This window comes from Nuphar pumila, chromosome 5 (genome assembly GCF_984573655.1).
Source record: "Nuphar pumila chromosome 5, dmNupPumi1.hap1.1, whole genome shotgun sequence".
NCBI classification, from domain to species: Eukaryota; Viridiplantae; Streptophyta; class Magnoliopsida; order Nymphaeales; family Nymphaeaceae; genus Nuphar; species Nuphar pumila.
Genome location: NC_143253.1, coordinates 26,034,599 through 26,062,463, shown reverse-complemented (window position 1 = coordinate 26,062,463; position 27,865 = coordinate 26,034,599). Strand labels below are relative to the sequence as shown.

The 27,865-nt window shown below is 36.2% G+C and overlaps 1 protein-coding gene across 2 annotated transcripts; it reads left to right on the top strand.

Annotated features, from left to right (window-relative positions):
- Positions 1-588: 588 nt before the first annotated feature.
- On the top strand, positions 589-26,594 carry LOC149837180 (serine/arginine-rich SC35-like splicing factor SCL28). Of its 2 annotated transcripts, none has more exons than XR_016431893.1 (7): positions 589-871; positions 5,743-5,820; positions 22,883-23,047; positions 23,152-23,219; positions 23,433-23,472; positions 25,136-25,308; positions 25,454-25,587. XR_016431893.1 is itself a non-coding variant. In XM_090005873.1 (7 exons), exons 1-7 carry the CDS (start codon positions 681-683, stop codon positions 26,311-26,313), a joined length of 735 nt encoding a protein of 244 aa, XP_089861999.1. In that variant the 5' UTR covers positions 589-680; the 3' UTR covers positions 26,314-26,594. The 2 variants fall into 2 exon arrangements, 1 of the variants encoding a protein (XP_089861999.1); XM_090005873.1 differs by lacking the exons at positions 25,136-25,308; positions 25,454-25,587 and adding exons at positions 26,032-26,214; positions 26,304-26,594.
- Positions 26,595-27,865: the final 1,271 nt, after the last annotated feature.

Below are 27,865 nucleotides of genomic sequence, written 5' to 3'. Positions count from 1 at the left end.
AGGTCTTAATCAGAACTTGGCCCAGGTCTGGTATAAAATTTCATAAACTATACCCCGAACCATGTATTAATTGGACCTTCAAGTCTGGACTAGGGTTTGGTCCGGGTCGGGTCCATGTAAACCAAACTCGTTGACACTTAGGGCACATTTGAAAGAGAGAAAGATGTAAGAAAAATGATGCAAAATGAAAAATCCATACGAATTTTCTGATCCTTCTAAATGAGAGAGACTTTTTTCGCTAAAAGAGTTTTTCTAAAAAGTACACTTTTTGATAGGAAACATTCCTCCGTGGAAAGATAGAAGAATGTTTTCTACCTAGAGAATTTATTTTTACACTCCCCACCACCATCACCACTACCATCCATCTCACCATCACCCACCTCCTCTTTCTCATTTGTTCACATTTTTTCACTTTATTTTTCTCATGCTAAACAAACAATGAAAAAACTTTCTTTTGATTTACTTGTAGTATCAAACACTCCCATCACAGCAAAACTTTCTTTTTCTATGAGAGTTTTTCTGTCTTGCCCTTAGAGGGGTGTATTCAATAAAAGATTTTTTAGCTTTGGTGTCGGTGTCGGCGGTCCTGGGCCTATAAGATTTTTAGGGTTTTTCCTCTACCTGAACTCGCCAGTGGCAGCAGCAGGAGGAAGGAGCAGAGTAGGAAGAAAGGGAATCGCATGGGAAGGTACGGAAGCCGAAGCTGCAGCCCCAGGCGGAGCCTTAGCAGGAGCAGGAGCCCTCTTCGGAGGAAGAGGTACGATGACCCCAGGGAGAGATACCGCGGGGAGAGGCCTTCTAGGTTTTACAGGGACCGGCGCTCCTCTCCTCCCTCCGGCCTCCTCGTTCGCAACATTTCCCTTGACACCCGGTCAGTCTCTCCTTTCTTTTTCCATTTCCACTCTGTTTCATATTCTATTTCTTCTTGCTATTCGGTGAAACCGTATGGATGAATCTTCTTCCATTGATTTTGCTTTTGTTAAACGAACGTGCGGCTCCGCCCCGAGTTTTTTCGTTCCTTTGCCGCCTTCTTGTTGTGCCCCAGTGGTGGATTCCTGAGAAATAACACGTTCTGCTGGTAGTCAATGATCGATACTCTCCTCCTCCATGGCTTAGCAGTCTCTTGCCATCACTCTTCCTTATCCGTCTCCGGCGACGCCTTACTGCATCAATGATCTCCCTTTCGTTATCACCGTTGGCCGTTTTGAGTTTGTACGTTTTTTTTTTCACCAGCTTTGGTTGTGTCAAACCGCCTTGCACCTCCCCTTTCCTATTGAACAGAAAATGGGTCTTCCTGGCAGTGTGCTCGTGCGCGCTACGGTTTTGTTTCTTGGTAGAGACACTTCACCCGCTTTTGCTGTTGACTTGTGGACTCTCACTCTTGGGTTGCCTTGACTTCTTTGGTCTGTTTGTTTGCTTGTTTAATGTATTTGATCTACTTGTTTTGTCTTGTTTAATGTATTTGATCTACTTGTTTTGTCGTCCAATTGCCTGCCGTATTATGTTTGTGCTGTTCTCTTCTACCGCTTGTACTTGCCTCTGGATATGGAAACAGGCATGCTTCATGTTTAGATTGTTTGTTTATCTCAGATTTTTGAATAAAAATGAACCTGGGTGCACTAAAAGCGGCATCTACGTGACGGGATTGCTAGAAAGTGATATGGTACATGAATGAGTGACATGCCAGGAGGTTTATATGAGGCATAATGCAATTTTCAATTCCAAATATAAATCCTCTGTAAGATCTGTAATTAGCCCATTTCCAAAGAAGGAACGAGTTCATGCAAATCCATCACTAATGGCCCATATCTTGATATCGATATGTCCACATATTGTGGAACACCTATTTTTTTTCTAATCCACAAATCATGCTGCAAATTTCCATATGAATTTGAATCTTCTTGCTCATTTTTTTTCTTTTTCCACCTTTTGAAATGCCATATTATAGTGGTGGGCTACACGAAATACTTTTTTCTATCTTGTCCTACTATTCTATAGTCTTTCGCATTGTTTTGTTTTTGCTTGTGCATTGTAGGTGCTGGTCACATGACATGTTTTTCCTAGTTTTCTGGTAATAAAACCTCCATGTTTCTCCTCCAAAGGAGATGGAAGTTAGGGGAATCAATGAAAACTTCTTTGATGAAATAGCTTACTGTAAATATTTAAGATTGAAATATCACAACCTTAAAGTGGCATTGCATGATGGCATCATTCGGTAGTACAGTGTTGATAATCTTGAGAAGATTAGGGATGTTTTACCAATGGGGGCTCTTCTTGTCTGGTAGGAGCAGATTGTGCGTCACCATGTGTTGGGACGTACCTAGTTCGATTCCCACTGGTATATAGGTGGTTGAATAACTGTTGTAAAAGGAGGGGGTCTTTTTTTCCCCAGCTCTGTTATGGAAAAAATGGGGATGTTTTCAACCTGTCATATGTTAGGGATAACTTTTGTTTCTAAAATTACTTATTGGAATTTTGTGTTCCAATGCCTTGATAGCTCCTTGATAAACTTCTTGTTCGCAATTACCTATGCTTCCTGTAGTTGCTGAATTTACAGGTGTTCCTTGTAAAGCTAGTCTGAGTCAAATGGATTTGAAATGGACAAAATGCAGTGTTTTGTTATATTAGCTTACCACTTGATTATTCATGCTAATGTATAACAGTAGGCCAAAAACCAAATGGTGTCATTCTAGATGTGCCGAAAGTTCTGCTATTTGGTGTCATGTTTGGCTGTGAAGGGCCATGATTAGGAGTGGGATCTTGATATTTAACTGAAAACTGCTTTTACTTGCATCCAACAAGCGGTTTGAACTCTGGAAGCTGGGATCATTAATCTACTTCTGTTAATTTTGGTAGCAGAAACAAACTCAATCACTGTCCAGAACCGCATGGCAAACTGTTGTTGTGATTTGAACCATGGTTTTCCATATCCTGAAGGTTTTAAAGCTTTTCTTTCCACTATGATATCCAAGCTTTCCCAAACAGCAAGCAATCTTTAGCATTACTATATTCTTTCTATGGAAGCCAATTCATTTGGATATAAAAGATGGGGGCATAAGTCTTAAACTCTTGACCTTGATAGTGAAGGAAGCTTGTGTTTGAATCATGTTGTTAGGGAAGGAAGTAGGGTTGAAAAGAGATGTGGAAAGCAGAAGTGCGAAGCTAGGTTTGTTTATGTCTATGTAAAATAGGAAGCAAGAGTGATTGGAAGGATTTGCCAAGTTAGTTTAGATGTTAAAATTTAAATAGTTATAGGTTGTCAAACTATTGCATCAAAAACTTAACAACTAAATTTTTGGTCTTTAAAAACATAGCATTTGTTATTAACAGATTATTGGGTATAATATAACATTCAAATTTGTTTGACAGTGCATTTGTAAAATTATCTTGTTATTCTATATTAGATATAATGGCAAATCTGTATAAATAAATCCATTCCAGAATCATTATTTACCAATACAATTGTAAGTAGATAGGGAGGGAACCCTATAACATTGAAAATTCCAAAATAAAAACATGACTATGTGCATATTTCTCTTATAGTGAAAGAGTGTTTTGAGGGCATATTGTTTTTTATTTTTTAAACGGACTGCTTGAAGCCTTAAACGACCTTGAGTTAAATGAAAATCAATAACTTTTTTTAAAAAAATCTTCCCAACAAATTATGGGGAATATTATTTGCATTTATGTATTAATTCCTCAAGGAGCCAAAATTCATTTATTGCATAAATGTATTGCTTTTTTTAAAAGAAGTGGATTTCTCATGTTGAAATCCAATTTCCTTTCAAGCATGTTTCTCATGTCGGAAATGAGCTTCTGAAGCACTTATCTTCTAGCATCTAAAGTGGCTGCTAGAAAAGCTAGCTTCTAAGGATATGTGGAAGCTTCTTGTGACTATAAGTTGAATAAATTTTGTGAGAACCTTGGTCTTAGGTTCATCATTGCTGGAGATCTCATTTCACAATTAAATAGTCTCTAAGAAGTCTCTCATATTGAGCCCTATGAACATCACATTATTTGGAAACTAGATGGCTCGTGATTGACGTGTTGGGTACCCTCTCAGGAGTTAGAATTCAGGCAGGTCTTGGTAGCTTCTAATTTTTATATTAAACCAGTAAAAGCATAATTAGAAAAAATGCATATAATGGTGGTGTTTGCCTATGACATTAACGAATAAAATAAACCTAATAGCCAACATCCAACACAATTGCTAGTATCAGTGTTGATAATATATTGACAGGGCAATTTCTGAGGATATCACAAGATTTTCTATAAATGTCAATAAAATATCATGCAAATCTCAACATTATTGAGAAAAGGAGTAGAACATACTACAAAAGCTAGCCTTCTCAAAAAAAGCTAGAAAACAATGGCTTTTTCTAGTATTTTTTTTATAGATAAAAGTAAGAAATAATAAAATCATATATTTAAGTCTTCTTGAAACTAAGATAAAACAAAGAATATCATGATATTATTTCCATGTTATAGCATGATATATTGATATTCTTAAATGGAAAATATTGGGATATTTTTTGTTTTACATTGTTTTACCATCATATTGAGAGAATATTGAGATATTTTCAACATATTGGCTATAAATCTATATCTATGATTATGATATGAATGCAAAGTATAGAATGTATATTCATAATATTTGTGGTGAATAAATAAGTGTATCAAGTATGCATAATCAACCTGAAAATATTATGCATCAACTATTAAATCTTATAATTGACTCTCATGACTTTTAGATCTTATAATTAGTTCTCATGAAATGAGGGATTAAATATAACTTTGTGGTGTTAATTAAGAATTTAGGATTTAAAGATAGGAATGATTTTGTAAATCTAATTGGTTAGAATAGCAAGTGTTGACGAGTTTTAAAAGAAAATATCTATGAAAGTTAACAAGAAAATGAGTTTATGCATAAATGTAATAGACAAACCTCACTTTTGATATGCATGTGTAAATTGTACAGTTCAAACTTGAAAAGAAGATGCGAATCTCGTTATACTCAAACAGGTTTAGCGTACTGGGTCAACGTTATAAGGGGTGGCCAAAATTAGCTTGAATGAGTCATAAATCAATCCATAGAGTTGTGATCCCTCAAAACTCATGCCTACTTGTAAAATGTCATGGTGTAAATCACATCTCAAGTTATCCATAACTACCATTATAAACAACATTAAATTTTGCAAAATATGAAGTTTTTTCTTGAGATTCTGAGAATACAACTAAATATGAAATTACTAAGTAAGAACATACTTTCTTCTATAGATACTGTGCACATAATGAAGCCAGTGCTGAGGATTAAATCTTAAAATCCTAGAAGATCCAGAAACTTAGACAGAATTAAGCAATGTCAACATTGATTGAATCCAAAGTTTGGATAATCCAAGTCAACATGGACCAGTTCAAAATTAGACAAATTTGGTCTGGTAATTGTTGACCACACCCTATTATATGTTGAATCCTGACCATTTGAGTCTTGCATTCTTTCCTTATCCATTACATCTTTTTTATACTTAATGAATTTCAACTATGTCAAATTATATGACTGCATTTTCATGCGATTCAGTGTATTGATGTGTTGTGATTTAGATTGGATTTTTTGTTACTCAGCTTTGCAGATTATGCATCTGGAAATCCTTCTCATTTATATAACTGTCAATTATTTCTCTGTTTTGTGTTTGAACTGGAAATTTGTGTGCCATTTTTGATAGACATGTTGCCTTTCTACAGGCCAGAGGATTTAAGGATTCCATTTGAGCGGTTTGGACCTGTGAAGGACGTATACCTTCCAAAGAATTACTATACTGGGTATGTTTGTTGTTTTGATGGCTATATAAGCTTTGACTATCATCACATTGATTGGCTGAACTTTTGTGATGTCACAAGTTCTCTTTTCTTGGAAATGTTTAGTAATTTTCTATTTTGGATCCCTCGGTGATGATTCTTGACACCATGATTCTTGAGTGTGTTTACTGTCGGCCACTATGTAAGCTTTGTCTATTTTTTATTCGATTGGCTGTCATTGATTTTTTGTAGTAATTTTGTTTGAATTCCTCAGTGTTGATTCTTTATCACCATGATTCCTGCTTCATTTGAGTGGTTGTGTTCTGCTTTCCATCTTTATCTTGTTAGTTTTAGAAACATCCTTGCTATTTTTGTTAATGGCCTCTATCAGATCTTATTTTGCATCTGAAAGTGTAAATTGTTTGTTTTCAAAGAAATTTTTCTTTTTTGGTTAAGTTATTTCAAGTGAAGAATTGTATAGCTGTAGACTTGTGGGTTGTAATAGTATATGATGGTCAGATCGGTTGTCTCTTTTGCATATGTTTTCAAGCTAATAAGATTTTGGGAAATGTTGAAAAAACACACCTGAGTTTTTGGTGCTAATGAAGACACACACCTAAGTTTAGAAAATTGGAAAAAACACATAAAATTTTGCACTGTTAATCAGAAACACAATTTTGTCAACTTAACTTTGTTTTATGATTAGCCCGAGTTGAGTTAATAGGTTAATTTATTAATTTACCCTCAAAACTCTTTTTCCCTCTAATAGTCTTTCCTCATTGATTCTTTCCTGCGTCAACTGTTCTTTCACATACCCAATCCTCTGTTTGGCAAGGGATCTCCTTTCCATCCTCACAAGACCAAGTAAAGTGAGGGAGATGTCTCTCTCTCTCTGGGATCATAGTTGATTATGTTTTTTATATATATGTGTGTTACCTTGTTTCTGATGTTTTTTTCTATAAAAGCCTGAAAGCATGTTTTGCAATATGAAATACGTAATGTGTTATTTATATATGTATGTGTTATTGTGCTTTTGTGAAAGGTTGAAAACATATTTTGTTGATACTGAATATGTTATGAATAATTGAATATATATATATATATATATATATATATATATATTTGCGTGTACAATTATATATATATATATATTCTGGTTATGTATATTAATAAATTTTGTGAAAGCATGTGTAATTTTGTACTTGTGTAATGAAATCATCTTATTAGTAAAAGAATTAAACATAGTTTTATGTATATTTTGTGTACTTTTTTATATTTAATTGGGTACCGACTAGTCTCGCCTAGTCCTTGACTAGTCTTTTTAAGGGTCTACCGACTAGGCACCACCTAGTGCTTTTGACCATGGTTGCCAGTTGAGGAAGCGGGAGCGGGAAGCGATACGGGAAGCGGGAAGCGATACGGGAAGCGGGAAGCGATACGGGAAGCGAGGCACTTTCAAAATTTTAGGAAGCGGGGAAGCGTGGGACCACTTAGGAGCGATTCGGGAAGCGTCTCGGAAGCGACCTAGGAAGCGTCTCGGAAGCGACCTAGGAAGCGTCTCGGAAGCGAGGGGAAGCGAAAAAAATAAAAATAAAAAATAAAAAATACAAAAAATTTGAAAAAACAGGGGAAGCGAGGGGGAAGCGTGGGGGAAGCGAGGGGGAAGCGTGGGGGAAGCGATGGGGAAGCGTGGGGGAAGCGCGCTTCCCATTAAAGGGAAGCGCGTCCCCCATTAAAGGGAAACGCGTCCCCCATTAAAGGGAAGCGCGCTTCCCAAAAAAGGGGGACGCTTCCCCCCACGCTTCGGAAGCGCGACGTTTCGCACTTCCGAAGCGCGCTTCGGGGAAGCGCGCTTCCCCTTTTAGCTAGGCGCTTCCGGTAACTCTGCTTTTGACTACTTAGCTAGGGATACTAGTGTATTGTACCATGTCATAAGATCAGGAGAAAAGACACATAATTTTTGCAAAACAAAAAATAAAAAAACAGGTAATCAAAATTAAGAAAATAATATAAAACTTAGAATAGAAGAAAAAATAAATTTAAGAATGAATACAATAATTAAAAACAAGTAATCGAATAAAAATGAACACAAATTATTGACATGTCATTAATATAAAATAGAGTTCAATAATTCATTGCATGAAGTCAATAACATATAGATGATAGAGCATAGAAGCATAGTTTGCTACATGACTGCAAAAGTTAAAAGACTCAAAAAACACGACTCATAAAGTCAAAAGGCATAGAAGTTCACTACAACTACATAGTTCATTACATGATTAAAAAAGTCATAAGACTCAAAACAATAAGACTCATCACTCGTTTTCATTATCAAACATTTCAGGTTCATAATCAGAAATGACATTGTTGTGTGACTTGCCTCATCCTGCCATTTATCTGATTCATTATCTGTATTTCGTTGTGCCCATGTATGAATGTCCTGCGCTCGTGTCAATTATATGTAATCTTGCTTCTTTTCTGTTATCTCACCCAAATTGGCCAATATTATAGCACATATATAATCTAAAACTTGCATACATAGTTGCACTAGTGTGTCAGGTTCTCAAACAATGTGCTACTTAATGCAATGCAAACCCCTATGAATCAATGCATGACATAATCTGTATCTCAAAACATTACGCCGTTTGAAATAGTTAACATTTAACAACCTCACAAAACTGCCATGCTGGGTCATCAACACATCCAGCCATTGCTAAATCTAATTATCACAAATGCAATTAATTAAAACTTAAAATAAAATATCACTACATACTAAAGTCAAGGTTTACTACTTTATATAACACGATGACAGGACCAAAAAAGGCCATACAAAGTTCCAAATTAAAGCTCAAAAACACTCACACACAATATACTAGAAAAACGGTAGGTCACATTGGCAAGACGGCAATTAAGTTAAAAATAAAAAAGATCTCTGGTTATTCTATTTCCAAATCATTTACAAAACCGAATCTTCGATGCTCAAAACTAACAATTGCTTTATGTTTGGGGGATGAACAACAGCAAATAACTGATGTACAACCTATTGCCAGCTCCAAAAATTTGTTTGTGACATCATCTTCAAGGACAAAGGCCAATGAATTTCCATCAATTATCAATGCAAATGCATATGTGCTTTCTACCAACAAAACCAATCGAGATTTTCCAAAACCAATCAAGTTTTTCCTGCAGTTATCTGTTGGACTATGTTTGCCTTCAATGCCTGACAAAGTCATCCAAATTGACATTTAGAAGCTACATCTAACAAGAACCACAAACCTGATTTCATCAAGGGAGTTGCATTTACATCCCAAAAGAAAAAGGAAAAAAAGGATTCTGTTGCTAGAAGAGATGGTCTAGAGACCGAAAGTCATTGTCACAGTTTGCAAGAGCAAATAAGGCAAATAGAACAGATTAAAAACAGAATACAAAGCTCACAAAGGTGAACTTCACTTTCTGCAAACTACTGTGATAATTCGGAAGCTTCCACTCTGTGGCATAAAGCCCAGTAGTAGGATATATGCCAAACTGTCATATGCTCCCTCAACAGAACTCAGCAAAGGTTTTCCTATAGGAAGCTGTGAATATATGACTTGACTTGCACTGTCTGAATATGCGTCTAAAACCACCGTCAAAAAATCTTCATTGACAATCATCATGGATACTAAAAGTAATGCTTTAGATTAACGGTTAGAGCTAGGAACCAATTCAGCACATGGACATAAACTCAAATCATCTTTACCAGCAGTCCATAAAGGCTCTAATAGCAGTAGCAAAACATCTCTGTTTTAGATAAATATCTTATCTAGATATTTATGTTATGTGTCTGATTTCTTTATTATAAAATTCTATGATTAGGGTTAGTCACAGACTGGTGATTGTGAATTGTGCTGTGTATTTCCTTTGTTTCAAAAAGTTTTGAATCTTAGTTTGTACCAAGCCTCTATTTAGATAAAACACTGCTTTAACAACATTTTCGTTCTTATGTTATCCATCGTCTGTGCCTTGACAGCTACCTTTCTGCTGAATATTCTGCAATTTCTGTATAGGTTCTTTCAATATTTTCATGATAATTACACCATACTTGCTTATGGTCGCACAAAACATTAGTTGCTCTAATCACATCACTCAAACAACCAGACCAGTCTCTGTACTCATCAGTTAAATTCAACTATATACATCTCTGTATCCAAAGGTGCCAGTTTAACCATATTAAGTCAAAAAATGGTTTGAAAATTTGAGGATATTTCAATTGTAATATAGAAATATAATAGAATAAGTGGATCACTTTTTTCAAGAGAAAATAAAGGTACTAGTGATGGAGTAGTTTGACAACAAAAAATTCCAAGATCATGATGGGAATCTTCAGTTATTTAACCTTGCAGTTGCATCTTTGTCTCCATGTTTCTCTAGCATTTTGATTTCTGGTGTATCCAAGGTGATGATTATCTACTCTATTTCTTGTTTGAGAAGGCTACATGTAAAGCTGCACATAATCCTCAAGTCAAAAACATATCCATGTAGTTATAAGAAACCAAGTCATTCATACATCTCAGCAAAGATCATTTATGATATTTGCTTTCAAAAGCATACTCAATATTGATTTGAGTTTCCATCTTGCCTCCTGTCCGAACTCATCTTTATCCCTGCTTGCAATAGCTTGTCAATACATTCAGAAACCTAAAATAAAATAGAAAGAAGATAAATGCCAAAAGTGAAGGATAAAAACCTTCACTAAATGCATTTCTCAAAGTCGATTACTGACCCCCCTTCTGCAGTTTGTTCTCAACAGAAGTTGCACCAAGAAGAATCAAATCCCTCTCAATTTTATCAGCCACTTCATCAACCTTCTCATCTCAATCTGCAATTATTGAATTCTTAGCTTGAAGAAATTCCTCACTGAATTTCTTGTATTTCTCTTCATCAAGTTCACGATATGCAAATACCAAAGTTCTCAAGCCAACATCAGTATACTCATATTGATATGTTACCTCGTTTTCTCCTCAAACTCCCACCCTGTTTTTGCAAGCCTTTCAAACATGATACTGCCCGTGAAGATGTAAACACAAAACATTTTCACATAAGATAGTGTGAATCAACTATGACTACATCATGACTGGTTTTGATAAGTTTGATGCGACAAACCTGTCAGCACCCTTAGAGAGTAAAAGTATCTTATTTTCGTTGTTTTTAAGGATCACAGAAATTCACTTCTAATAGCTGTTGAACACTAACATTCAAAAGTGCATACGATCTACAGAATAGAAATTTGATCAGAGCCTGGAACAGATTGCACGGCAACAACACAAATAATGCTGCAAATGATGCAATAGATAATGAATGGTGACAAAAGCAGCAAACAACAAAGCTACTTAAGGAAAAAAAAGTCAATGAAAGAGAAAGCAAATAGAGAAAGAATAAGAACATGCTAGGCCAACATAGCCCCCAACCACAAAGTGCCATTGAGAAACTGAAACTGAAGGGGTGAAACCAAAGCCCGCCCAGCCACCGATTTACTTTATAAACTGAAATTGTCCTCAGTTTATCTAGATAAGCGGGTTGTATAATTTACCAGAAGCCAAACTTAGTGCTCTGTCCTTAGCAAACTACAACGTGATACCAACTAAGATTAAGTACAAGTCTTTTAGCACTGACAAAGATTTCTACATAAGCCATTAATTAGACGGTGCATAGGCGGTACATGGATTATAAGTGGATGCAGTCTATCAATTTTAGAAAGCCAAACATAATCTGTAGGAAAATACTACAATCTAGTAAGGAAAAATCAAATGATCATCAAAAAAAAGAAAGAAGCTAAAAAGAAAGAAGCTCAAGCAGATGAAAATCTATTGCACCTTGGATGGACTTTCCTCTTCCATGCCAAAATCATCAAAGTTCAAATGAACCTGGAACGACCAGAACTGAAAATCCCCAAATCAATCGAAACTCCAAATATTGAAATCAAAAGAAAAAAGAAGCCCCAAAGCCGTATAGCAAAAAACTAATCCCAAAGCTTTACAGAGAGAGAGAGAGAGAGAGAGAGAGAGAGAGAGAGAGCTGACTTGTGATAATTGAGGAAGAACTTTTTTTCCGGATAACACAACAGCAAGGCCGATCGAGTTCACGATCTGACATTGATCCATGGTTTTCATCGGCCAGGGTAGAGAAGGAGCAATGTGTGTGTGTGTGTGTGTGTGAGGGAGAGGGTTACGCCATATGGTTGAGCTGTACTCACATATATTTACCACATTACCCAAACTATTCAACAAAAACACACTTCTACCAGTTTGTGGCATGGACAATTTTCTGTAAAACTAAAAAGTTAAAAACAAATTCAGAAATGATCAAAACCCACCCTGAATAGCTGTCATTTCTAAATTGTTAAAACATTGAAATATTTGTCCCCTAATGGCCCTCTTTCTTCCTTTATAAGTAGTATATATGTCAACACAATGATTTTCTCCATTTGCTGCCGGTGTCCATTAGTCTGAGATGTTGATGATTCATCTTCATCTTTTGAATCAAGAACGACTTTTGATTAATGTTTTTCGCCGAATGATGCATTCCCTTGTGCCTTTTTTATCATTTTTTATGAAATTCGTAAGAAGCTCAACACGAATATCAGAGAAACTAGGATGAGTACATAATCCTATATAACTATACAATAAAGTTGCTGTGTCCTACGATGTGACATTTAAATCTATACAATCCACCATGCATTACAAAACCACAAAAATTACACTTTACTATCCCTCTCAAAGTTGTCCCTAAATCTATCAGTTTGCAATATTTTTATGTTGGATAGTTTGAGCTACATTCTCCATCATCCATTGACCTTTAGGGAACAATTTTGAGATTTAAGAGCCATCCAATTTTAGGGCGTGGATGGATCAGACAAAAATAAGTGATTTAGGATGAAAATAAAAAAATTTAAAATCAACAACACATTCAAGGCTGAAAAAGGGTTAAAGGCAAACATGAAGAAGTGTATTGAAACAACATCAAAAGAAATGAGCTTACCCTTGGTTTTGGTGCTTTAAGCCCTCTTTCAACTTCAATCTCACACAGATAAAACCCTTAGGGAACGATTTTGTGGGTTAGAGGTCAAAAACAGGTTGGGTAGGACAAAAATGTGTGAGATTTAAGGTGCATCACACTTCTACGACTAGAATCTAGCGAAAGCCCCAATTTTCATGGTGGATTTGATCTAAAAAATGGGTGGATAGACTTAGAAGCGAGGATTGGGCAGGGAGAATACAAAAAATAAGGTCAAAATGATCCTTGGGGGCTTAAAAATGGCCTCCATAGGTGTCTTGTTGCCACTTCTTTGGCATCATAGATGTTTAAAAAAAGTGTAATCGACTCATACGATATGGGGTGTATCATTCAATAAAGTATGATACACCATTGTATTTTATGATATGGTCTGTTTCAAACCGATAATCTTAACATTTACAATATAAATGTTATATCATATTAGTTTATCTACGGATACACTAATACTTTGTATCATACAATATGATACGATACCGATAACATTGACAAAAAGGATTGATTGAAACGACCATGTGACTCCCATGTTTTGCTGTTGGGGGCCTCTATTAAAATTAAATGTATCATTCTGTATATATACGTACATACTTATGTATATATGTATATTGTTATTTATACATAAACATATTTATGTATATAGTGTAGTATATATGTATACGTTCACATGTATACATATATATATCTTTATATACATACAATATATATATATATACATACAATATATATTGGGGACTAAGTCAAACAAGTTGACTTAGTCCCAACGGCTAGAAATGATGCATCATATAAAATTTTGTGATGGACAAATCAAAATGCTATAAAAAGGCAATGCATACTCACGTAATTCAATTTCTAAATAGGCGAGTTCATATCAAATATTCGATTTGAAAAGACAAGTTTCAAATCAAATCCAAAAAGTTGGGTAAAAACATTAGTATAAAAAGTAGTGCAACCATATGCACAATAATATGTCAATGGATGCAATTATATGCAATACAAGATGTCTCGTAACAATTTTCATAATATTGAATAAGCAAATAACGAGTTATGCCCAATATAAGCACTCTTCCTAGAACACATTAACCATGTGACTTCGGCAGTAGCAGCAACCATAGATCTATACTCAGCCTCAGTGCTTGATCTAGCGATGGCCTTTTGTTTTCTACTGCTCCAAGAGACTAAATTTTTTCCGATGAAGACACAATATCCTGATGTAGATCTTCGTTCATCAGGATCTCCTGCCCAGTCTGCATCACAATATATAGTGAGTCCGTGCTCATCTTTGCCATATGACTGTGGTGAATATATCAATCCATCCCCAATAGTCCCTTTCAGATATCTAAGGATCCTCTTGACCGCTTTCATATGTCCAGTACGTGGCACATGCATAAATTTAGACACTTGATTGACTGAATAAACAATATCAGGTCTGGTGAATGTGAGGTACTGTAACATTCCTATTATGCTTCGATACCTAGTGGGGTCATCACGCAGATCTCCATCCTGAGCGCTAAGTTTTTGATGAAGCACACTCGGAGTTCCCAGAGGTTTGCAGTCTTGCATGCATGCCTTGCTGAGAACGTCTACGGTGTACTTGTGCTGAGTGAGTGTCAAGCCATGAGCCTGGTTATCAACTTCTACGCCAAGAAAATAACGTAGAACTCCAAGATCCTTCATTTTGAACCTCTGACCTAGTAAGTCTTTTACTTCTTGGATGTGGGTCACAGAGTTTCCTGTGATGACAATATCATCGACATAAATTAATAACAGAGTGCTCACAGTTTGACTTCTAAAGATAAATAATGAGTGGTCTAGCATGGAACGTGAAAATCCATGTTTCTGAGTCTCTAGCGAGAAGCTATCAAACCATGAGCGAGATGCTTGCTTCAGACCATAGATAGCTCTTTTTAACCTGCACACATGAGTTTTACAATTTTGTTCTTGATACCCAGGGGGTTGCTCCATGTATACTTCCTCCTTTAAGTTTCCATGTAAGAATGCATTTTTTACATAAAGCTGACTCAACTTCCATCCATGTTCAATAGCCAGGGAAATAATAATTCGGATTGTTCTCATTCTTACAACCGGACTGAAGGTCTCATCATAGTCTTGCCCTGCTTCTTGAGTAAATCCTTTTGCCACAAGCCTTGCCTTGTACCGTTCAATGGTTCCATCTGACTTGTACTTTATTTTGTAGACCCATTTACATCCAACAACATTTTTGTCAGGTGGTCTGGGAACAACTTCCCAGGTTCCACATTCATGCAAGGCTTGCATTTCATCATTCATGGCTTCTATCCACTTGGTAGAAGTGTATGCCTGGTAGTACATAGTGGGCTCTTCTTCCTTATTGAAAGCAGTTAAGAAGAGTTGAAAATCCAATGAGAAGTTGTTATAGCTGACCCACCTGTCAATGGGATGTCGTATGCGGTTTGATTTTCTGATCTCAAGAGTATGAGAATGAGTCAGATTGCCGTCTGAGACATGATCTAAATGGCTTGATGCTGTCGGTCTCTGTCTAGAATAGACAATGCCTTTGTATCTGCCTGGTACTTCTTCTGTATTCTGTGATCCCGACGTCCCAGTGTCTTCAAAACTCTCCTCTTCTTGCTGCACACAATCTGAGGAGCGTGCTTCATTGGAGTCAACAAAAAGTTCTGAACTCAACCACGAACAGTAAACTTCAGTTGGCATATTCGTTGTATCAACTCCGTCATCAAAATTTTGTTCATCAAAAACATTTCTTGAGATTCTGATACGTTTGTTGATGGGATCATAACACCTATATCCTTTGTAGTCATCTGCATATTCCACAAACCTACATTTCTGGGCTTTGTCCTGAAACTTGTTTCTCAGAGAATGATCAATATGCACACAGCAAACACTGTTAAAATGTATCATTCAATCTTTGTAATCTTATATATATTTTATATATATAAAGGATGATACATATACATATATGGTATATATGCATATGTATTTTCCTAATTATATATATAAAATATATATTTCTCTATTATTAGGCATAAGGGTAGTTTAGTCATTTTCCCTTTTTACGCATATTCCATTTGGAATATGTTTGTAATTTTATTTTTATTTTTATTTTTTTATTTTATTCATTCTTGTGGTTTGCGCCACCTAGGGAGGCTCCCCAAAGAGTCGTTGGGGGCTCCCAACGACTCCTTTGGGAGCCCCCTATGTGGCTCCTCTCTTGTTATAATAGGGGTCTCCCCTTTGTAATTAAAACACTCCTTTGGAGGAGCTTTTGCTCCATGTAATGGGTGTTACACCCTTCCTCTTTTCAATAATATCAACTTATGCCTTATAGGCATTTTTGCCCCTTTGTGGGTTTATGTGTTAGCACATTATGTGCTTGTGTTTTCCCCTTTAGTGGGTATATTCGCACTTCATGTGCATGTGTATTGGTTTATTATTGAACCTAATATATTCAAAGCCGTTTCCTTACAAACACAACCAAAGACACGCAAATCATGATAACTAGGATGAGCTCCAAAAAGACAGTAATAAGGAGACTTATTTTCCAAAACAACCATGAGCAACCTATTTATCACATGCACGACAGAATGAAAGACTTCTGTCCATAGGTTGATAGGGAGACGACTGTCATGAAGCATACTCATGACACTTTCAACAATATGTGTATGTTTTCGTTCAGCAATCCCATTTTGTTGAGGGGTGTGGGGGCAAGACACCCTTCTTCCTATTCCATTATTTCGAAGAAAAGAAACAAAATCACGGGATGAGAATTCTCCACCTCCATCACATTGGAAAAATTGAATGGACTCAAAAAATTGATTTTTGACCAAGGAAAGAAAATTTTGAAACAAAGAGAAGACTTCCGACTTATTCTTTATGAAATATATCCAAGTGTATCAAGAATAACTATCAACAAAGATTAGATAGTATCTGCTCCCAGAGCCAGAGACAACTAAGGCGGGTCCCCATGCACCAAAACAAATAATCTAAAAAGGTTTTGAAGCTCTCTTATTAATGGAATGGAAAGGCAATACATGACTCTTAACAAAGATTAGATAGTATCTGTCTTCCGGAGCCAGAGACAACTGAGGCGGGTCCCCATAAATCAAAACAAATAATCTAAAAAGGTTTTGAAGCTCTCTTATTAATGGAATGGAAAGGCAATACATGACTCTTACATGAAAGACAACTGAAACACTTATGACTGCTCTCATTCCCATTAAGACTTTCTTTTGGAATGAGATTATTAGAAACAAGTTTGTTAATGAAATGACTCCCACAATGTCCTAACCGACTATGCCATAAGAACGGCTTATTACATTCAGAAATACTAAAAACACTGGCAGAAGAAGATGAACACGACTCTAACGAAGGCTTCAAATTCAGATGAGCAGGGCAGACAGCATGACATGGAGCTTCTTCAAAGACATACATATTGCCTTGTCTTTTTCTTCAGCGAATGTTTCCCTTGTGCGTAGGTCCTTGACCTGCACAGGGAAGGGAGTAAATTCAACTGAAGCATTATTATCATCAATAAACTTGGAGACAAAGACAATGTTTTCTTAATGCCAGGAGCATGAAGAACGTCAGAAAGAGTAAGAGTGGAATGCGACATGGGAATGACAGTTTTTCCAACATGAGTAACAGGATGGTGGGATCCATCTCCAATAACAATCTTACTTTTTCCAAAATAAGGAATAGGATTAGAAATCTTACCTGCATCACCTGTCACATGAGTCGTTGCTCCTCAGTCAACAAACCAAGTGCCTTCATCACTCTATTTCAATTTCAACTCTGACAAGGCGGATATTAGTAGATCTTTGATCTCTCCACTATCTCTGGTATTTGTGAACTTTCTTTTCGTTTTTGTCTGTGGGCCCTTTCCTTTATTCTCTGGATTGTGCCAACAATTCGCCTTGATGTGCCCCTTTTTGTTACAACAGAAGCAAGTGGGGGACGGATCTTGATCCCTGCGCATGGGCAGACATATTTGGAGTGGGAAGCAGACCACGCCCTCCGTATCCATTTCGCCTTTGTCCTCCTCGTCCTCTACCATAAGTCACTCTTGTGGCAAAAACTTCTTGAGAATTTGTGTGGATGTGAGTTTCTTCAGAGAATCCCTTCAGAGTCATTTCATACTGAATCAATTTCGCCCGTAATGCATCGAAGGAAGGAAGAGCAGGAAGGCACAATAGTGAAGTGACTATCATATTGTAGTAAGTTCCCAATCCACTCAGAGTTTGCTGCACCATGTCGTTGTCGCTTACAACACATCCTATAACTGCAAGCTGATCTGTGATGGTCTTTATCTTGTTCAAATATTTCATGATGGTCATGGATCTTTTCTTAACAACTGAAATTCCCTTTTAAGGAAAACCATCCTTGCTTGAGAAACCTGCGAATACGTCTGAACCAGTCGCTCCCAGAGTTGTAGTGCTGTACAATTGTCGAGAATGGCAAGTAGAACTTCTTGAGACAGGGTTGAGGTGATGTATGCAACAACTGATTGATCTTTCCTTTCCCAATTGGGAAATTCTGCATTTTTGACGTACACGATCGAACTCGCCCCTTGATCATCTTTCTCTTCTCTCGGGACAAATTCTGGTGGAACAAGAGCGGTTCCATCCAGGTGACCTAAGAGACCTTGACTCCTTATAAAAGGAATAATTTGTCTCTTTCAAATCAAGAAATTTGAGGTATTTAACTTTCCAGAGACGAGTTGGTTGAGGAAGCTTGAAGAAAGATTTGATTGAGAGTGATAAGGGTCCATTTGAAAAGAAACAACGAGAATGTCGACCAGAGTGTTCACAAAAATTCAGCCTTTTTTTTTTAGGATATAGAATCGCAGGCTTTCGGATGCAGGGAACTCAGTTTCTGAACCTTTTCTATGCAGTCCAGAAACTGAGATTGATGAGATGAAGGATGCCTTCACACGTTAAAAGAACCCCCCTTTTTTTTATAAGAATAGAAATAGATAATCAAAGGATAAGTTTCACAGTATAGCAGTAAAGAATCATAAAAAAAATCGAATGTGCAAAGACAGACTTAGAGGAGATTAGGTAAGGCAGATCAAGAAAAGAAATTAAGGAGAGGTTCAGTGTTTCACGTGAATCAATTCACGTGAAACACAATCACCCACAGTCTGTGTTCACGTAAACATGAATCGCAGATTCACCAAAAAATGAAACCCACGTGAATAGAGGTCACGTGGATCACGGGTTCACCAAGGGAAGAAACCCACGTGAGGTGTGGGTACACAGTAGATTTCAGAAAGAGGGGAGGAAATAGGGAGAAACAGAAGAAAAGGGGAAAGGAGGAACAAAAAAAAAGGGAGAAGGGAAAATAAGAACCTCGATTTTCCGAACTTCGCTCTTGCCGGAATCCTTCTCAGCCTTAGTCGGATCTATGCTCTGATACCATGAAAGTTTTTCACCTGTAGAGAAAAGAGAGAGGAAGAGAGAGAGAGAGAGAGAGAGAGAGAGAGAGAGAGAGAGAGAGAGAGAGAGAGAGAGACGAAGAAGAAACGCCAGACCCTTTTCAGCTGTTATGCCTTTTTTTTCTCATTTATCAAATCGTGACCTAAAAGATGTTTTTATAATGTTACAACACATGTGATATGGATCCGGGTCTGGTGTATCCAGACCCGATAGTCTAAGTGGGTTATAATATATAACTATGGATATGTTACATGGCTGTACACAATCCATGGATCGATGTGGATCGGGTCGGATCCTTTCCACCTTTTTCAATTTGAAAATAATCTTTACTTAATAGAGCAATATTGCTCAAATATACATGAAACAACATATTTAAAAAGGCCTCATTAAAAATAGACCACGATAAAAGATTATACTTGATCACGTCATAATATATTAAAAAATTTCAAAGATAGTCCATGCATATGTCAAGAAATATAAATTTTAGAATTTTTCAGAACACATAATATTATAAGAAGCCACATATTCAACTTGAGTTGATAACTACAAAGGTGTTCTCTAAGGAACACACTCACAATACCCACAAGGGAACCAAAAAAAGGTGTTCTAAAAGAACACAATCACAAACCCCACAAGAGGATACTCAATAAGACACGATACAAAAATAAATATTTTTGATCAAATAAAATGAGTGCATAAAAGCATATGTAAAATATATTTTTTCACTTCGCATATCCATAATCTAAGACATATCAAAACACCACAATTTTTACATACTTCAAAAAAATATTTATTTTTAACATAACTCTTTTTTAAAACTTACCATACATATAAAAAACAAGAAGCCAAAGATACATACCAGAATGTGAAATCTTTGAATCCATTTCATTTATTAATACGAATCCTTTCCAAGACTGATGCCTTGCTCTGATACCATGTCACGAAATGGTGCAGATTCCAATGCACTCCATGATGATCTCTAAGACTCAAAACATTATACATTTAAACAACAAACTTAAGAATTAAAAGACACATATCAAAATGTAAATGAATAATTTTATTCATAATGGACATTAAAAGAAATACACAATAAAATTACATTCAGGCCTCACTACAATGCACTCAAAGAAAAATAATGCACAACCCTAATACTACCCATCATTCTCTCACCTTACACATTCACACACACTCTTTATTTATGGAGGAGAAAGGGAGGAAGAAATAAAGGAGAGGAGGAGAAGCTTTCTCAAAAGCCAAAGAAGAGAAGCCTCCCAATGGCCTGAATTCTAGCCATTGGGACTAAGTCAACTTGTTTGACTTAGTGCCCAAAAAATATACATAAATACATGTGTATTTTGTAATATATATATATATATATATATATATATATAATATACATATTGTATGTATATACTACACTATATACATAAATACGTATACATATACATATATGTACAAAATGATACATTTAATCTTAACAGCCTCAAAGTTCTCTCAATGATGTCTAGCAGAGCTCATTATTTAAGGTAAAAATACAGTAAAAGTACACAAAAGTGTCCAATCAAATTGATTTTTTTGGTAAATACTGAGTTTTTAGGTGTCATTTTAAGATTTCAAAAACGTAGGTTGTTTTTTATTATTACTAAAAGGCTACAGTTTTTTAAAAAGCACTTTTTTTATTATCCAGCTGGGGTTAGGCAGGCCCCTTAAGGTAGAAATACAGTAAAAGTACACAAAAGTGTCCATTCAAATTGATTTTTTTGGTAAATGATGAAATTTTTTGGTGTCATTTTAAGATTTTGAAAACTTGGGTTGTTTTTTTATTATTACTGAAAAGCTATTTTTTTTTTAAAAAGCACCTTTTTTTATTAGCAAGCTGGGGTTAGGCAGACCCCTGCCAGAGATTACATCCGAGAATCAATTACATGAAAACCAATTCACAAACTTTCAATGATGAGGTCAAAATGGTAATTTGAGTGCACTTTTATCGGCAACCTCGACAAGAGGAAACTGTAGATAATTTTAATTAACCATGAAAATATCTAGGTATGTTTCTAACAAGTTCTAAAAGTTGGTTGTCTTTTTTTATTATCACTAAAAATTTAGGTGTGTTTATGAAAATTTTCCAAAGATTTTTTATGGGTTTTGAAATAAACTGTCATCATTGGTAGGTTTGTCTGCCTTATGCATTTCAAACTTAGAACTTGCATGTCTTGCTTTCAAACTTAGAACTTGCATGTCTGCTTTGTGCAGTGTCACAAATGCATTTGTTGCTCCTTGTTTTCCAAGCACTTCATACTGTTGATAGTATTGCATCAAGTTGGTTGCGAATTATTTTTGTGGGCTAGCCATTGGATTTCTTGTGTTTTCTTTTTTAAAGAAAAACAAGCTTTATCGATTTATAAAAATTTTGGGGTGACAAGCTGTCACAAGGGGTACAAGTAAAAGTAAAAGTTAAAGCCTTCCAAATGAGCTACCACTTGCAGACTAAGCGCCATTTTTTCTTGCTTTTCAAGCTCAGTGATCCAGGAGTCAAGTCTCTAATGCAGAGGTCCTGTGAATAGGTAACTGGTGAGTTGGATAAAGATGGAGAGGAATATGGAAGCAATTTTGCAGTCAACTACACAGTGAGAACAAAATGTGTGCATTAGTTGTCTGATTAGTGAAACAAGTTGCTTGACTTTGTACAATGTAACACGTTAAAGAAAGGGGGTTGATCCTTCATTGGCTGATGATCCATTTGCTTTTTCATTTTTCTTCATTCTTCCCATCCTTTTGTTTCATGTCTACTTACTGCTCACATGTTTGATTACTTGCATGGAGTTGGATAAGAAGAAGTATCTTGCTAGGACTATGACATCCTTTTCTTTTTCTGAGAATGCATTAGCCTTTTTATTCATTCAAAAAATATACTAGCAGCACCACCCCTAGTGATGCCTTCCTTAAAAGGCATGCTAAGCGTTGTTAAATCCCATGTTGCCCACAGCACCGTTACTTGGTCACGTCAGTAGGTTGAAGATCGAAAAGCAACTGATGATTGGCAGCTCCTAAGAGTGCTCTCAGGAGAAGAGAAGATGAAGAGACCATATGGCATGCATTTAGGCATTGAGATTATTTGAAGATTTTACTTCATCTGGCATGGCCTGATTGGTCTTTTCAGCAATGGCACATCAATAATTTCAGACAGCTGCTGCTGCTGCTGCCATGGGCCAAGGAGAAAGACAAATGATGGAAAATCATTTGGAGATGGTGGCAGGTTTGGGGTGAAATAGAAGGATTTTTTAGGACAAAAAACAGCATCCACTCACTGTACACAGCGAGATCCAACCACAGATTGATATTTGTGCCAAGGTTAAATTGGCTAATTCAGGCATCCCTTGGATTGCCAATTCTAGACTTGGGCTTAGGGCCAACAACCTCACTTAGTTTTTGGTCATTCTTTTGGTTCAGTTTTATCATACTCATATTTCTGTATAAAGTGTTTTTTGTTACCGAAACGCTGACTTCTCGTCTTCATTTTAATGAAACTGTTCTTTCCTTCAATTTTTTTTTTGTCTATTTTCATTGCAAGTGATAATGTCTGGTTCATTGATCACAATTAATAGGGAGCCCCGGGGGTTCGGATTCGTGAAGTTCCGTAATGCTGAAGATGCGGCAGAAGCCAAGCAGCAGATGAATCATCAAGTTATTGGAGGGCGTGAAATAACCATTGTTTTCGCTGAAGAAAACCGAAAGACTCCTTCTGAAATGCGTTCTACTGCTCGCATCAGGTTTGTGATTTTTGTGTAGGAAACCTCATTTGTCCATCTCTCCCAACTTCTTTGTAAAAACAGTTGGGGGCTGGTTATGATCTGTTCATTGATTGCATTTACAGTGGAAGGTACATGGGAGGAAGCGTGAGGCGGCGCACACCACCGGGGTCTCCAAGGCATCGTTATCGATGTTAGTGTTCTCACTTTATTTCTGTCTATTGTTTTCCTCTTCATTTATGCTCTTTTGTGTTTGGTTTTCATTGTTGTTGCATCTAAAGTTAATTGCGAGAAATAACCTTTTTTTTTTTTTGATGGATGACTAAGCAACCTGTTTGAAGAAAAAAGAATCCTTGTTCAAATATTTTGTTATGCTTACACGTTGCCTATTTCTTTTCTCTGGCAGCCTATTCAAGGTCGCTTTCTCCACCAAGGCATGACTCAAGGTATGAACATTATCTCCCCTTAGTCCACTTGGACAGTCTTGTTAGTCATTCCCTTTGTTAGCTGCTTTTACTCATCCTATTCCTGGAGGACATCACTCAACGTCTATCTTCATTTCTTGGAGAATGCTTTCATTGGACCTTTAGATTTGTGCAACACATCTTTAGCAATTGAGAGTCTGCGGTCAAAATTGTAGCCTAATAAGTTAATTCACTATTTTTAGATTCATTATTTCCTCAACGTGCAACTAACAGCTTTATTGCTTGCTTAATGGTGATTAAATGTGGACATCATAACTGGCTGAAGGTATCTGGTTCTGTCAAACTGTAGATCAAGCACACACTTGCTATTTATGCCGCGTGCATGCGTAACAGATTTACATGTTTGCCTTCTTAGTTGGCATTGACTCTGATCAATTTCTTTTGAGAAGATTGTAGTAACTGGCTTATTAACTAACAAAGTGATAAGGGTACTGACTAAAAAAATAATCATGGTAGATCATCTAAATATTAATATGGGAAGTTACTGTTGTGTAAGAGATGATTCCCTTTAGGTTGCTATGTTGATGAATATCTAAAGTCCATGTATCTCTGGATGTGAAAGCTCTTAGCGCTCAAAGTTTTGTTAAGATCAAGAATAGTAAAAGAAATAACTATGCAACCAGTCCTAAAGTATATTAATGTAAGACTTGAAAACATATCATACCAACCAGCTAATGACTATAAAGGGGATCATCTGATGTCATCATCAAATTTAAGCTGTACTCGGCCATGCCAGATGATATCTAAGATGCAATTGATATGATCTCACTATGATTTGCTTGAGAGCATATATATATATATATATATATATATATATATATATATATATATATATATATATATAGGGAAATGAAAACCTACAACCGTGCTAAATGAAACATGCTATTGGATTTCTTGTGTTTTTTTTTTTTTGAAATTTCAACCCCATAGATATGTTCAGCATGATTGATTTACTAGAAATCGACACTTAGATCATGCATTTTGGATGAAAAAAATGGTATTTGGAGCCTCAACAATTTATGAAAATTGTTGGTGGTTGATTTTTGAAACCTTATAAAAACCTATCCATGCATCGGAATCAAATGCTCCAAGAAGTGATTCCTATAAAAACACACATATAGATCACATCTGTACGGTCAGAATTTTAAAAAAGTCCGGATATCCAATAGCATGTTTCATATAGCACCTTGCCCATTTTGTAGGTTTTCATTTCCCTATATATATATATATATTTCTGCTGCTATACTTTCTTTCATGCTTGACCAGCTCATTGTTTATGACTACTTACAGTGAACTGTCTTTCCCTTGCTCTCTGGGTTTTACCAAGTAAATACTTCGAAGAAGCTATGGATTTTGTGCACCACAAAGTCATCATTAGTTTGAGTAAAATTTCCGTTTGGAGGATTTGTTTGTTAACATGTTTCCTTTGTGGATATCATGGCAGGAGTTCTACTTCGCATTGCCTAGAGCACACATTCAATGTTAACTTAATTGAGTTTCATTACATACCATATGTGTGTGTAATGTATATGCAATTTTTTATTGTTGCTGCATGTTCTCTCGGGCCAAATGTAGGATCTGTTCAGGTGAATTTGCATAACATGTGGTGGTCTTGTGTATGCAGATTATTAAAGTGAAAAGAGACCCCCAAAAGAATGCAAGGGTGATTAGTAAAGAGACAAAAAGAGACTGACTACTATTTTCTGATCTTTTCAAAGCAATTCAAGCATAGTACTGATCATCTTCTCCAACCATAAACCTATGAATCACATGGTTCCAAACTTTGCTTTTTGGCTTGTAAGGATCACACTTAGTAGGAGTCTTAAATCCATGTTATCGTAGTTTATTAGATGGAGTAACATCGGAGGATAGATTTCTTTTTGTTTTGTTATCTTATTCAGCTTCCAGAGTTTGATACCGTCGGTTTTTTCATAATATCCAGTTAATAAAGAATCTAAAGGTTAATAGTTGACAAAAGTGAAAGCAACCTGATGTCCACAAGATGCAAGCCTATGAGCCCTCTCTGCTAGAAGTATGACTACTGGAATGGGGTTTATCCTTTCAGTAAAAGTAAAGCTATTATATGTTTAAGAAAGATGGGGACAAGGAAAGCTTGGAAGTTTCAGTTGGTACTCATTCGAGCATAATTCAAAGTGTTTGCAACCAATGTTCATGTTATTGTCAGATATCTATGATTATATGCAGGTAAATGTGTCAAAACTGAAATTTGAGTTTTTGGGCATGAAAATTTGGAAATGTTATGAACAATGATGTATATAATCTCCTTATTTTTGCTTCTACAAAGCTGCAGGACTCATTTTAATCCAAATTTTAGGCACTTGGCAATTTGTCGCCCATGCTTGTGTAGTATTTTGCAGGGCACTTGCTGATCATGAAGACATTTTTTTATATCAGTTGTTTGACATTGTTCTGGCAGACTATCATCCTTGGTTGAGGTTTGCCTTTCTCTTGGGCTTGATATCTGGTCTCTCATATGCTTCCATGTGATCTGAAATGCAGGGAGAGAGGCCGTAGCACAAGAGAGGACTACTCAGAGCCAAGGTCTAGATCCATCTCTCCACATTATGATGACAGGGATTATAGGTCACATAGGAGATCTTTGAGTCCCCCTGTGAATGGAAGGATCCCACACAGATCACCTATTCCTCGCTCTCGCTCTCCCTCACGCTCTCGTTCATACAGGTGGTTTTTGTTAATTGCATTTTCTATCTTCTTGAACCGAAGGTTTCAACCGTTGCATCATTGACACTCTTATGCTCTTTGTCTTGCAGTCCACGGTGATTACATGTCATTATCCAACTTGCCCCTATGCTTGGCATGATGTAAGTGGGAGTATGGGACATCTTCAGGTCATAATTTAGCCTTTTGTTGATGGGAAGAGATCCTACTTTTGGATGTCACTACATTTTCGGTTTTACATGCTACAAGTTTTGTACTTTAAACTTTGGGTTCACACTGATCATATGCTTGTCACAGTAGCCTCTTGCACTGATCATATGTTTGTCGGGATAGCCTCTTTCATTTGGTACAATAATACATATATAGTATGTGATCTATGATGATAATGGCTGCCACTGAACAAACATGGTTGTCAATATGTTGCACTCAACGTTGACCCTAGTGTGTTAAATGGTCGTTCCGGTCTGGACCTAGATGTGTGTCTGCAGCTGTAATTGATTCATTGAGTCCAATCCAAGTTTGACAATTTGCAAACAATGTGATAGTGTGCCTGATCCTAACTTTAAACCATTTATTTAGACAGTTTGACAATGTTCAATCGATTGAAATGATGAAAACACCTTAAAATTTTGATGACATTTTTTTTGAAATATTTAATTGTTCTTAGGGTCAAATGGGTCTTTTTTTTTAGGAAACACTAAATGTCTCGTACTTTTCAGCTGGTGACAATGAGGTGCGTCAGTGGAAGGACAAACCCCCGGAATGGCACTCTTGTAGTTTAAATGTAAATCATGTATAGTTTTTTAATCATCAATGCAGGTAGGGGTCTGCCTAACCGAGGGAATTAACTTTTGTAATTTTAGTTTGAGAAACCTAAGGGACCTTTCGACCTTTAAATAGTAGCCTTTAGTTTCAAAATCACTATTCCTTGTATTTTAGTCATCTTATTCGGTTGAATGCTGGTAACAGTAGTATAAAGGTAAAGAGAGATGAAAGAGTTTCTGCGAGCCAGACATATTGAATAATGCAATTTCATCATGAGATTGAAATTTCATACACATTTTTTTGTGGTCCTCGATGAGCACAAAAAAATATATGCTATTTATATATATTTTATACCAAAGTGAGGAAATCGTACACACCTTTTTGTATGGTCTTCACAAAATGCATAAAAACAAGTTTTGCGAACTTCTTCATGATCATAACTTTTTAACTATAATAAAATCACATTTTATGCTAGTCATTGGAGATCAGTCCAACCTCTTTTTTGTCTGTAACTCATTTAAATGTATATTCACATCTTGTTTTGTGCGGTCCTCGTGAAGCAGAAAATTAAGTTTTGCAAACTTTCTTATGATCGCAACTTTACAAATAAAATCACATATTGGATACAATGCAAACTTCTCTTTTGTAACTCTCAAATGTATACACACTTTGTTTTCTGTGGTCTGCACGAAGCACAAAATCAAGTTTTGTGAACCTCCTTATATTCATAACTTCGTAAATACCTTAGTAAAATTGCAATAATTATTTATAAAGTTTCTTAAAATATCAACAATTATTTGCAGAGTTTTCTACGATCACAATAATTATTTGCGAAGCTTTTTAAAATCATAAATCCATCATTTCTGTTATAATTCAGCCAACATTTTAC

Coding starts and splice junctions, on each gene's coding strand:
- LOC149837180 (XM_090005873.1), top strand. CDS start 681: ATGGGAAGGTACGGAAGCCGAAGCTGCAGCCCCAGGCGGAGCCTTAGC. Junction 5,821..22,882: donor CCAAAGAATTACTATACTGG/GTATGTTTGTTG, acceptor CACAATTAATAG/GGAGCCCCGGGGGTTCGGAT. Junction 23,220..23,432: donor TCCAAGGCATCGTTATCGAT/GTTAGTGTTCTC, acceptor TTTCTCTGGCAG/CCTATTCAAGGTCGCTTTCT.